The 13,061-nt window shown below is 37.0% G+C and overlaps 1 protein-coding gene across 1 annotated transcript; it reads right to left on the minus strand.

The window, feature by feature from the left end:
- Positions 1-4,003: 4,003 nt before the first annotated feature.
- Positions 4,004-4,933, minus strand: LOC129503976 (olfactory receptor 5K3-like). The gene has a single exon (XM_055316519.1). It carries the CDS (start codon positions 4,931-4,933, stop codon positions 4,004-4,006), a length of 930 nt encoding a protein of 309 aa, XP_055172494.1.
- Between the last annotated feature and the right edge of the window lie 8,128 nt (positions 4,934-13,061).

Below are 13,061 nucleotides of genomic sequence, written 5' to 3' on the forward strand. Positions count from 1 at the left end.
TAATTATATGAGGGGCTGCCTGGGTGGCTCAGTTGGTTAAGCATCTGCCTTCAGCTCAGGTCATGAACTTTGGGTCCTGAATCAAGCCCCACATGCCTCAGGCTCCCTCATGCCTCAATAGGGCACTTTCTTCTCCCTTTCCCCTCTACCCTTTCCTATTTACTCTCCACAGCTGCTTGTGCTTGTTCTCTCTCTCTCTCTCTCAAATAAATAAATAAAATCTTTACAAAATTGTATTATAATGCAGGAAATATCTTTGTTCTTTTGAGATATATGTTGAAGAATTTATAAGGAAATTGTCATTATCTCATCATATATATGAATATACACATATACATACATGGATCAAATATGTATATGTACACATTTGCAGATGGATAACAGGGCCAATGTGCTGAAATGTTAATACTTAATAATCTTGGTTTAAAAAAAGTCATGAGCATTCTCTCAACATTTTTGTGGATTTGAAAGTTGTCAAAATAAATCTGGAGGAAAATGTCATTGATTCATATTTTTCTTGACTCTGTCCTCTTTCTGCCCACTTTACAGCTTAGTTTCTTGAACGTTTTCCTCTCTTGCTACTTTAATTTCTCTGTGTTGCATATCATATCATTTCGTATGTAAGAACATGAATTTGATGCCTAGATTTGATCCCTGAGCTCCACCTTAATTATTCTATGGACAAGTCATGAAACCTCTTCGTCCTCCATTTTTTTCAGTTGGGTAAGAAATCAAAATATAGAAGTAAAAGTAAAACCATATAATGATTGTTCTTCTCTGTTTAACTTACTTCACTCGCATAATTCCCTCCAATTACATCCACGTCGAAGCAAATGGTGGGTATTCGTCGTTTCTAATGGCTGACAAAACATGAGAGACTCAACTCTGGGAAATGAACAAGGGGTAGTGGAAGGGGAGGTGGGTGGGGGGTTGGGGTGACTGGGTGACGGGCACTGAGGGGGGCACTTGATGGGATGAGCACTGGGTGATATGCTATATGTTGGCAAATTGAACTCCAATAAAAAATATACAAAAAAATAAAAGTTAAAAATGTAATGGATGTGTGAAGGATTAAATGGAATCCATTGCAATGTTATGTATAAGCTAAAAGGGTGTCTGAGAAGTAATTTAAAATAAAGTATCAAATGAGAGATGAAGCGATAGACACAAATCAGTTAATATTTATTCAGTTGCAATAAAAGCATTTTTTCCACATAAGCTTAACAGTTAGAAGATCTATTGGATTCTAGAACCAAAAAGAATGGCTGATAACAGTAATGCTGGGTCTGTTTCTCTGTGATTCCCTCAGCTATGCCCTCCTTTGTGTGTTGACTTCATCTTCAGGCTCGATTCTCTTTTGATGGCAAAATGGAAGTAGACTGTGCCAGATTTCATGTCCTTACAGCATGACTTTCAGAGGAAGAAAGTACCTTATTTGGTGGATCTCTTTTAAAATAAAGGAAATATATATCCCAGAAACTTCCATAAAAATCACTTCTTTAGTCTCATTAGCTCCAAATAAGTCACATACTCTTCCCTTAAAGGGGGCTTTAGGCTTCAGTGTTGCTAAGGGTGGGAAGAGGGTGGTGCAGAAATACATAACAAAATTTGTGGTATCCCTGGAAAAGGGAAAGGGATTCACATCCATGCATGTGAATCTAACAAGTAAAAGTGTCCTCTAATGCAGAGAGTGTATACAAAAGAACAACATTCATCTACCTCAGGCATCTGGATCCCTTTAGACTCAAGAAAATGTGTTTAGGGCCTTTAAGAGCTTTGTTTCCGTGGGTTATATCTAACAGTATGTACAGTTAGAAATTAAAACCAAGAAGTTAAAAATTATTTATAGACTTGTTCCAAAGTAAAAATAACAAATCTATCATACATTAAGTTAAATAATTATATCAAAATATATTAAAGGAAATGGTTAGCAAATGGTTCAATGTGTCAGGTCACTTTTTAAATATTAGTGATAGGAAATCAGTCATGACTAGGTTGGTACTCACAGGACGAATATGGCTTTCATTTTTTATCTAATAATTACAATTTAGTATTTTTTTCTTTAAAATGTTGCTCATATTTTCATCCTCTCTTTTCATCCTCCAGTTTCGGTCTCATCAACTAAGATATGAATTCTTGAAGTTAGCCTCATTGCTTCCAGCTTCATTCCAATCAATTGCCAGATTAGTTTTCTGAAAAATACAATCAGATTACCCAGTTCTAGGAAGAATTTGGTGTCCGATGTCTCTGAGATACATTCAGATTCCTTAGGGTGGCATTTAAGATTCTCAGTAACCTGATGGGATTTCCCTCTTATTTCCCATATTTGGCAACAGCTCATAACAATAGTTGTGGCAGCTTTCTGACTCTGTCCATGGTTCACCTGCTTCACCCCTGTTCCCAGTGCCATAGTTATTTCCATAAACATTGACTGTGGTCATACTCATTCCTTTTTTTCTCCAAACAAAATTTTTAAAAAATCATTTTTAAGACACATGTTACATCTGATGCTGCCTGAGGATTAAATACCCCAGGCTACAAGGATCTCCATTTTCTTTTCTTTTTTTTTTTTTTTAAGATTTTATTTATTTATTCATGAGACACACACACACACACACACACACACAGGCATAGACACAGGCAGAGGCAGAATCAGGGTCCATGCAGGGAGCCTGACGTGGAATCACACCCTGGGCTGAAAGCTGAAGGCCACCCGGGCTGCCCCCCATTTTCTGAACTCTCAAGAAGTATTAATACAAATTCTAGTTCAATCTGAATGACCTGGATGAAATTGAGCAAGCATCTCAATGTTTCAGTGTATGAGGATTTTACTGAGAAAAAGCATGAAAAATCATGTCTAACCAGTTTATAATCTATAGGAAGGGCCAGCTCTGTGCCTTACCAGATAACATGTTCTCAGTAATTTATTATTTTTCTTTTCTATTTGCAAAAAAAGTGAATAACAAATATTTTGTTTAGGTATTTAGAATTTTCCCTATTTTGTGCCTCATTTATGCTTTACAGCTTCTCCAGCATTTTGTTAATGGTGAGAATGGAGCAGTAATTTACATTTGAATCAGTACAGGTTGGTGAAATATCTAGTAACACACAACATAAGTAATATCAGAGAAAAAACCCATCATTTACTGTAATGTATTCAGGATTACACTCCATTTTTGCCAGTTAGACAAACTGTGTGAGATTATCCAAATCCATATGGATTTCAGTATATACTATCTATTTCAACTACAGATTGATAAATCACCAATATAGAGATACTCTATTTCACAGAATTGAAAGTAAAATTGACTAACAGTCAAGATGAAAATAGTCTTTTTTATTATATATTTTTATTACTATTCTTTTCTTGTTTTAAATATTTTTAATTGCAAAATGCATATAATAAATTTTCTACTTTTAAGGATGAAAGTATTCTTGATTTGAGCAGACATTTTGTGTAAATTAATATTCAGATATATTCTCTTGAATCAACTCAAGAAAATAATCAAATATGTACAGTTTACCTGTGACAGATGGTCTTGTTTAAGAAGGAATTAATTCTTGAAAATTTTGAAGGTACCAGAATTTGTAGGACTATGGTTTGGGATTCAGAAATTCATCAACAATATTAAATGGAAGTGAGGTTTATATATACTGACTTCTAGTCCTACTTATTGTTGTATTTGTTGAAAATTGTAACTCATTATACTTTGAAACAATTAGTTAATACTTTAGCTAATTTCGTTGTGACACAGTTTGTGACCTCAAGAATAATGATTTAGTTCATTCTTGCTGGGAGCTAGAAGCTTAGATTTTGAAATAAATTGTACAGAATGTCTCCTTACTGAACTTCTTTATTTGACTTCTATACTATCATGTTTTAGTAATTTAATATTTTACATACGAAGTGGTCATTTTCTATTCTCAATACTCAGAATATTCAGAAAAACATTTTCTCAAATCTAAGTTAGTTTTCCACAGGGGATGATATTTCTTTTAAATGTTATAAAATTTTCTTTATATTTCTTTTCATGGCATTTATTACTTCCTTATTTCTTAGACTATAAATAAAAGGGTTTAATAAAGGGATTACTAGAGTATAAAAAATAGCAACAGGTTTATCTTTATCCTCTTCTTTAACTGAATTTGGTCGAATGTACACAAAGAGAAGAGAACCATAGAACATTGAGACAGAGAGAAAGTGAGATGCACAAGTAGATAAGGCTCTGCCTCTTCCCTCTTTAGATTTCATTCTGAAAATCATGAAAAGGATGCAGAGATACGATATTATGACTATGATAATAGAGAAGACTTGAACTGAACCAGAAAAGATAAATATCAACAATTCATTGATATAAGGGTCAACACAGGAGAGTTTGTATAATGGAAGAACATCACAAAAAAAGTGATTAATCTGATGAGACCTACAGAAAGTTAACCGAAAGAGAAACACTATATGAATCATGGAATGCAGGTTTCCTGCTATGTAGGCCCCTGCGGTCATCTGAAGGCAGAGCTTCTTCGACATCAGGGTGTGGTACTGCAGTGGGCTGCAGATGGCCACATAGCGGTCATAGGCCATTGCTGCCAGGAGAAAGCAGTCTGCAGTTTCAGCAAGGCACAGAAAATAAAATTGTGCCATGCATTCATAGAGGGAAATCATTCTGTCCTTCGAAAAGAAATTCTCTAACATCTTGGGGGTAATGGCACAGGCACAACAGGAATCCATTAGAGCCAGGTTGCCCAGAAAGATGTACATGGGTGTGTGAAGGCGACGCTCCATAAGGATCAATGCCACCAGGCCCAGATTCCCCACCATGGTCACCAGATAGATAATGAGAAAGACCACAAACAGAACGGTCTTCAACTTTGGGTGATCTGTAAATCCTATGAGAATAAATTCAGTTGTCAAGGAGTAATTATCCTCAGTCATATCCACGTTCTCTGTGGAGATAGGAATTCTGGAGATACAAGAGTCTAATTCAGGGTATGTATAGTTTTCCTTCCAATTTTCTTTCTACAACAGAGGAGTTCTTCAAACCTCTCTTACTCTCTCTGGATGCAGTCACACAAACGTCTAGGGGATACTCATTCCCCTAAAATGTCAGCTTCATAACCTCGACTCTGGAAATCAGCATCACATGAATATTCTTGTATTTCCAAGAAGAATGCTTACCGTGGACAACTTTTGTCATTATGAATTCCTGCATGAAGAGGGTACAGATCTAGGGTATCCATATTTGTTTCATTGTTGACATATAATTTTAGTATCAGTTTCTCTATTAAAGATCCTTAAAATGAATTTAAATCAATTTTCATATATACAGATTTTTTGAACTGAGTAAAAAGTTTTTCATATACTCTCAGTGGAGTGAATGCTTGAAAATAGAATATGACAGACAATTTAACTTTATGTATTAGGAATTGTATGAAGATCACTAAGGATTAAGAAGAAGAGGAACTTTATCTTTAAAGAAAATAACTTTGGATATCCAAGGAAATAAATATCTCTATATTATCATCTCTCTCATTCCTTTTTCTGGTATTACATCCATTTTGATAAAAACTAACTTTATCCATGCCATCATTCCTGTCGATTTTTGCCCAGGTTTCTAAATCCTTTTCTTCTTTATGTAACGCAGAGTTTACATATAATGCCACATCATGAAGTTTAACTAAATGCCCCAGACTACACTGATTTTCACTTTCTGCAGCCTCCAGAGTATCCTATATATCCACCACACTCTAAGGTTGCTTGTGTATAATCTACAAGGCTATTTTTTTCATATATGATGCACAGTTTCTTTATTAGAATTGTAGACATTTGAGCATAGCTATGGCTTCTACTTCTTATACGAGTTGTTTCTTGCTATAGAAAAGGAGCAGTATGGATTCCAGTCCTAGCTTCATTCCAAAGACCTGAGATGGGGAACTTGTCAGTGTACTACTGCTGATCCTCAGTGACCTCTTGGGTTTCTGCAAATTGAATCAGCTAATTTTGAAGAACAGCCTACAAAGGTAATTAGTCAAAATTTAGCATTGAATAGAAGTTATGAATCATTCTCTTATCTGAATTAACCCCTCTACTATTTTCTTGTTTCCTAAGAAACTTATATAAAATTATCTGAAGTATGTCACAGTAGTTTAAAAGTTGATAACAATACATTTGCCTGTATCTTTTAGTTTTGTAACACTTAGAAAAAGAGAAAAATCTTAAAACAATAGGATTGAGAACAAATTTTATTTCTCTCAAAGGCTATCTTCTATCGTTACTTAGTGATCTATTAGGATATGTTGGCCAATGTGTCTAATTATATGAATTCTATGGTCAAAATAGGTTTATTTTTGCATAATCAAAACATCAAAATAAAAGCACAGGCTGTACATTTTCAGTTTTTACAATATTAAACATAAGCCATTTGATAACAAGAGCAATGTTAGAAATAATTTTCAATGTACCTGCCTAAATTATTTCACAGAGCTAAGCTGTGTTCTTACCTGTATATTTTGGAAATTTACCTTATAATCAGAACAGATCAGCATGAATTGAGTTTAAATCTCATTTCCCATAGCCTTCGGGCATGAGAAGAGCTAGAAAGGTGGGAAGTTGAAATCTGAAAGCAATGAAAAAATGCTAAGTTATTCAGATAAATAAATAACTATTGATGCTAATAATAAATGCCAAAAAATTGTATACTTCCTTTATTAAATATAAATTTGGATATCCTTTACCTTATTGCTCTGAGAAGCATTTTATAACACATTGCTTTTTGTTATGGTGTTAAATCTCATAGAGTTTCAGAATATAAATTCTGATCTCAAAACATTTGGGATTAAAATAATTAAAATCTGGGAGTCTACTAATAGGTCAGTGTCAATAATTATGTTCCTTACAATGCAAAGTTAAATTTTCCAACAGATGCTTATGGGACTTCCCTGCAATGACATCAGTGTATTTCTATGGGGAGATTCAGTTCGCAAAACATATTAGCTGTATGACATAAATTAAAGCTGAACTGTGAGACAATGAGGGTAAAGTAAGTGATCCTCACTGAGGTCAGTAAGGTCACTTGATGATCATCTTGCCAATTCTTATGTAAATGAAATCATTTTTACAATTCTAATCATTCCCAGTGTGTAAACTGTAAAATGAGCAGAAGAGAGTCTCAGGTTGGTTTGGACAGAGTGCTGGGGGGATTAATGGGATTTATGAAAGATGATTAACATCTGGAGAGGAGACTGATGTGTTGTAGGGTTAGCTAGGCTCATCAGCTCCGTCACTCTGAATTGGATTTGTTCCCATGTGTTGCAAAACCCTCATGGAAATTTTGCTGTTACAACTTAATCCCACTATGAATATGATTGATTGAGTGGTTCTCTGTTCTTCTCAGTTCACCCCAATTCCTTTATCTTTCTCACCTGTTTTCCCCCCTCAGTCCATTAATCATAGAAATATACAAAGTAATAAAATTTTACTTAGTAAAATCGCTATGTATATAGTAGGTCTATATTCAGTCACTTGTTTGCAAGCAGCACCATTAGCCATAGACATAAGAGAGGTTTTGTGTGATATGTTCATTCCTTCATTCCTAACACCCTAAACAGTCAAACTCTAGAGAGCTAAGCAAATATTGGTTCCGTGCACAAGAAAATGGCACTCCACTGCAATGGAGCAATGGTCTCTCACTAGGTTTCAAAGCAAATCCATTTTTCTCATTTCAGAATTCCAGATGCTTCACAGTCAGCCTGTGTCTCATCTATCACTTTGATTTCTTCCACTCGCCTCACGGCACTTGGCTACGTGCATCCCTTACTGTCCTTCTGTGCAGTTTCCTCATGTAATTTGCTTATACAGTTTCCCTCATCTGAAACTCCTTCTCCCTTTTCTTCCATCTCCCTACGACTCATCCTTGAGTTCAAGTCAGATCTCTCCATGAGGACTTTCCTAGGTCCTTTAAATAGAACTGAGTGTTCCTCTTTCTGATTTACATGATACTTACCTGCTTTTTATAATGAATGCATTCACCGCTGTATCAAGTGTGCATCATATGTGCGTTGAGCGTAAAAGTCTCGACTAAATGTTTTTGTCACCAATCGTGTCATACATCTTTTGAGCACTTGACAACAAATGGAGATAGATCTTCTTCAACACATGCTGCATTGATTGCTCATATTTCCTTTGTGTTTAACTTTTATCAAGTGCTTGCAATATGCATGGTACTGGAAAAGACAATGGCGAGAGTTTGCACAGGATGTGAAAGTAAGTTCTTTGTTTTAGATATGGCTCCTCTCAAGAAGTTCATAATCTAGAGGAGAGAGAAAAAGGCACTTACATTGCTGACTAGTGTGCAATTTAAGCTGTAACATTAAAAGTGTAAATGTTATATAAAAATATAGTGAAGAAGTGAATGGTGACCTGGAGGAAAAAAGAAAGATTCCCAAAAGGAATTTAATTTCAGATAACTTTCCAGGATATGCAGGTAACAAGTGGTGAAGATCATGGGGAAAAGCATTAGGCTGAGGGATCCAAGTGTAAAAGCCTGGACTCTAAAAGAGCAACACCTAATTTAAAAGAAAGGGCAGTAAACTCGAGTGACTAAAGCTTACCCATGCATGATATAACGGGACGCAACAGGTAATATAAAGAAAATGGGAAATTTGGTGCGACATTGCTCTATTGGATTCTTTCCCATTTACTTTCTCTGCTCTGCCATTTCACTAACCCCCCTTCCTTCACCACCACGCCTAAGGCCACTAGCCCCTCTAATGCCAACCCAAAGGAATAATTATTTTCCTAACCACACGTAGTGTTTGGTCCTATCAAAGTCTTCTCTGGCTTCTTAGGATAACCCTCCCTGCTTCTATAACCTTGATTGCTCCATCTCATTCTTTCCTGCTGGGTCATGTTTCTCTTTTTGCCCTTAATGATGCTTCTTTTTTATTTTATCCTTAACCCCCTTCTTCTTTTATTCTAGAACTTTCCCCATATTATCTCATCTACTCTTGTGCTTTCAACTGTCTTTCATCTGCTGGTGGCTTAACTAGAGGAGATATTTCAATCCATTTTGGTATTCATTGATGTAGTCAGATCATTCTAGTATGTTCTAAATATATATTGTTACTTACAAATTGGATAGATTACCACTGTACTAAAAGATTATGTCTTATAAAATATGAAAAGAGAAATTTAAAAATAAGTAGACTGAAGAATTGGCATTAAAATATTTAATTTATATGTTAATACTATTAAAACATTGTTTCCTCCCCATTAACACTATTATTAATTAAATGTGTTAACTGCTCTAGGTAGCATAGACATAATGATATTTATTCTTCCAATCCATGAACATGGAATGTTTTCCATCTCTTTGTGTCTTCCTCAGTTTCTTTCAGAAGTGTTCTGTAGTTTTTAGGCTATAGATTCTTGACCTCTTTGGTTAGGTTTATTCTTATGGTTTTATCTGCAATTGTAAATGGGATTGATTTTTTAATTTCTCTTCCTTCAGTCTCATTGTTAGTGTGTAGAACTGCCACTGATTTCTAGGCATTGGTTTTGTATCCTGCCACACTGCTGAATTGCTGTATGAGTTCTAGCAATCATGGGATGGAGTCTTTTTGGTTTTCTATGTACAGTATCATGTCATCTGTGAAGAGAGAGAGGTTTGACTTCTTCTTTGCCAATTTGAATGCCATTTATTTATTTATTTATTTATTTATTTATTTATTTATTTATTTTTGCTGTCATTGCTGAGGCTAGGACTTCTAGTACTATGTTGAACAACAGTGGTGAGAGTGAACATCCCTTCGTGTTCCTGATCTTAAGGGAAAGGCTCTCAGTTTTTCCCCATTGAGAATGATATTTGCTGTGGGCTCTTTTTGTACATGGCTTTTAAGATGCTGAGGAATGTTCCCTCTATCCCTACACTCTGAAGAGTTTTGATCAGGAATGGATGCTGTATTTTGTCAAATGCTTTCTCTCTCTGCATCTATTGAGAGGATCATATGGTTCTTGTTTTTTCTCTTACTGATGTGATCAATCATGGTGATTGTTTTACGAGTGTTGAACCACCCTTGCATCCTGGGGATAAATCCCACTTCATCATGGTGAATAATCCTCTTAATGTACTATTGGATCCTATTGGCTAGTGTCTTGGTGAGAATTTTTGTATCATTGGTCATCAAGAATATTGGTCTGTAAATCTCCTTTTTCATGGGGTCTTTTTCTGGTTTTGGAATCAAGTAATGCTGGCCTCAGAGAATGAGACTGGAAGCATTCCCTCCCTTACTATCCTTTGAAACAGCTTTATTAGAAAATGTATTATTTCTTCTTTAAACGTTTGATAGAATTCTCCTGAGAAGCCATCTGATCCCTGGATTTTTGTGTCTGGGGAGGTTTTTGATGATTGCTTCAATTTCCTCACTGGCTATTAGCCTGTTCAGTTTTCTATTTCTTCCTATTCCAGTTTTGGTAACTTGCGGGTTTCCAGAAATGCACCCATTTCTTCTAGATTGCTTAATTTATTGGCATATAACTGCTCATAATAAGTTTTTAAAATCGTTTGTATTTCCTTGGTATTGGTTGTAATATTTCCTTTTTCTTTCATGATTTGATTAATTTGAGTCCACAATAGCCAAACTGTGGAAGGAGCCTCAGTGTCCATTGACAGATGAATGGATAAGGAAGATGTGGTCTATATATGCAATGGAATATTACTCAGCTATCAGAAGAGACGAATACCTTGCTTTGACGTAGATGGAACTGGAGGGTATTATGCTAAGTGAAATAAGATAATCTGGGAATGACAATCATCACATGGTTTCACTCATACTTGGACTGTAAGAAATAGTGAAAGGGATTATAAAGGAAAGGAGGGGAACAGAGTGGGAAAATTTAGAGAGGGAGACAAACCAGGAGAGACCTCTAACTCTGGGAAACATACAAATGGTTGAGAAAGGGGAGATGGGTGTGGGGTCACTGGGTGTTGGGCAAAGAGGAGAGAACTTGATGGGATGAGCACTGGGTGTTGTACGTTGGCATACTGAATATAGATAAAAAAGTAAAAAACAAAACACTATTATTAAATAATCAGATTCAGAAAAAATGTGATATGTAGCTTATTATTTAAATTGTATCTTAGCACTGTGATAAGTAATTCAAGGACTTGCTTGAATTTATTTCCAAAATCTCTTAATATCCTACACATTTGAAAAGATACTACAGACAGTTACATCTACTAAAATGAGAGTAGAATGCAGGTTTTGAGTGAGTCTCATAACAGGAAAGGGCTCTTTAGGAGGTCCACACTGACTCAGGAGGCCCATAGTATTATAAATACCTGAGGTCCTGGAATCCCTGGGTGGCTCAGCGGTTTGGTGCCTGCCTTTGGCCCAGTGCGCTATCCTGGAGTTCTGGGATCAAGTCCCGCGTCGGGCATCCCAGCATGGAGCCTGCTTCTCCCTCCTCCTGTGTCTCTTCCTCTCTCTCTCTCTCTCTCTCTTTCTGTGTGTCTATCATAATCAATCAATCAATCAATCAATCAATCTTAAAAAAAAAAGAAATACCTAAGGTCCAAAGAGACATGAAGCTAGTGGGAAGTTTATGGATAACTCTCATAGCACAATCATAACATATACCCTCCTGGTTTCAAGCAAGGTTTCTGAATTCTAAAGTCTTCAAAAATAACTTCTCTGCTACAGGAAGAACTCCTAACTTTGGAAGATCAAGTGACCAAGAGGCCAAAATTGCCTTCATCTTGTGGAATTTGTCAGACTAACATGTATAAGTTTGAATGGGCCCAGGAGTAATTCATTAGAAGATGAGAGCAGCACATCCAAGGATCAGGAATGAGCAGAGCCTGAGAATACAATGGGCTGCACAAGCAGACAACCTAGACCTCTGTCCTCCTCCAGCACTGCACTGACCTCGTGCCCTCATCTCATGTGTCTGACTTCAAAGGACAAGCTGGTCCTTCAATAGCTTGGTATGTTGAGGCCAGCCAGGATGTATTGCTGCTAGAGTATCCCTCCACACAGGGTGACCTTAAAAGTAAACAATAAGGGGAAATCCTTCCTTAGGGCAGTAGACTGATTGCCTATATCCATTGTACAGAAGAGATGTTATCCAAGGTGAGAACATGTAGATTCCTAGGACAGGAGAATGGCTTGGATACTGGTCAAGAGCCTAGAGGGAGACAGATTAAAAGGTCAGTGACCAGATGATCCGAGGAAAAGCCATCTGAATGGATCTACTGGAATGGATATGAAGTGTGGAGTTCTTCCTAATACATGCACAGTTATACCAGAGAGCATCTGCCATGGAAAATATACTAAAGCACCAAGAACACAGAATGACAACCAGCTGAGGGCAACCAATTTGGTTCATCTGCCACCCAGCACTGGTAGAATGGGCTCGTGAAGGAAGTGCTAGAGAGCCTAGGATCGAGGCATGCGTGTGCCTAATGGCATAGGCTGCAGCTATCAAGGCCAGTCCAGCTGCTGTGTGTGCCAGGATCTAACTTGCCAGACACAGAGACACTTTGGAGTTCCTGGTAGGACAGCATCCCCGGAGTCAGCTGCTGGGTGGCGCGTTTGCTGCTATGAGCCTCTTCTTTTCTGAAGGGGGCAGAGATTCATCTTCACTGGAATCATCATGATCCAGATATGGGTCATCATTCCAACACGTAAGTGTTCAGGAGAATTCCTCCCTGAGGCTGGTGAAATGGTGCATAACGTCGCACTGGACCAAGAAATCTAGTTTGCAGTAAGGGCGGTGTGGTGCTGGGCAGCGATTGACACCCTGGTTCTAATTCCTACCACCTGGACACTGCTGGCTTAATCAGTTGATAAAATGCCTTTCGAAGGTATAATTACAATGTCAGGCCTCTGTCCTCCAGGGTGCACTCTAACTAGGAACTCAGTGGCCACGATATGGTGCCATGCTGTTGGGTAGCCTGAATACCTCAATACAGGAATTCTCGTGTGATCTGCCTGGGGAGGTTGCAATCTTGTTCCCACATCCCTGAGCTGTGTGAATTTAAAGGTCCTGATACTCAGCGCGGATA

This window comes from Nyctereutes procyonoides, unplaced genomic scaffold (genome assembly GCF_905146905.1).
Source record: "Nyctereutes procyonoides isolate TBG_1078 unplaced genomic scaffold, NYPRO_anot_genome, whole genome shotgun sequence".
Lineage (NCBI taxonomy): Eukaryota > Metazoa > Chordata > Mammalia > Carnivora > Canidae > Nyctereutes > Nyctereutes procyonoides.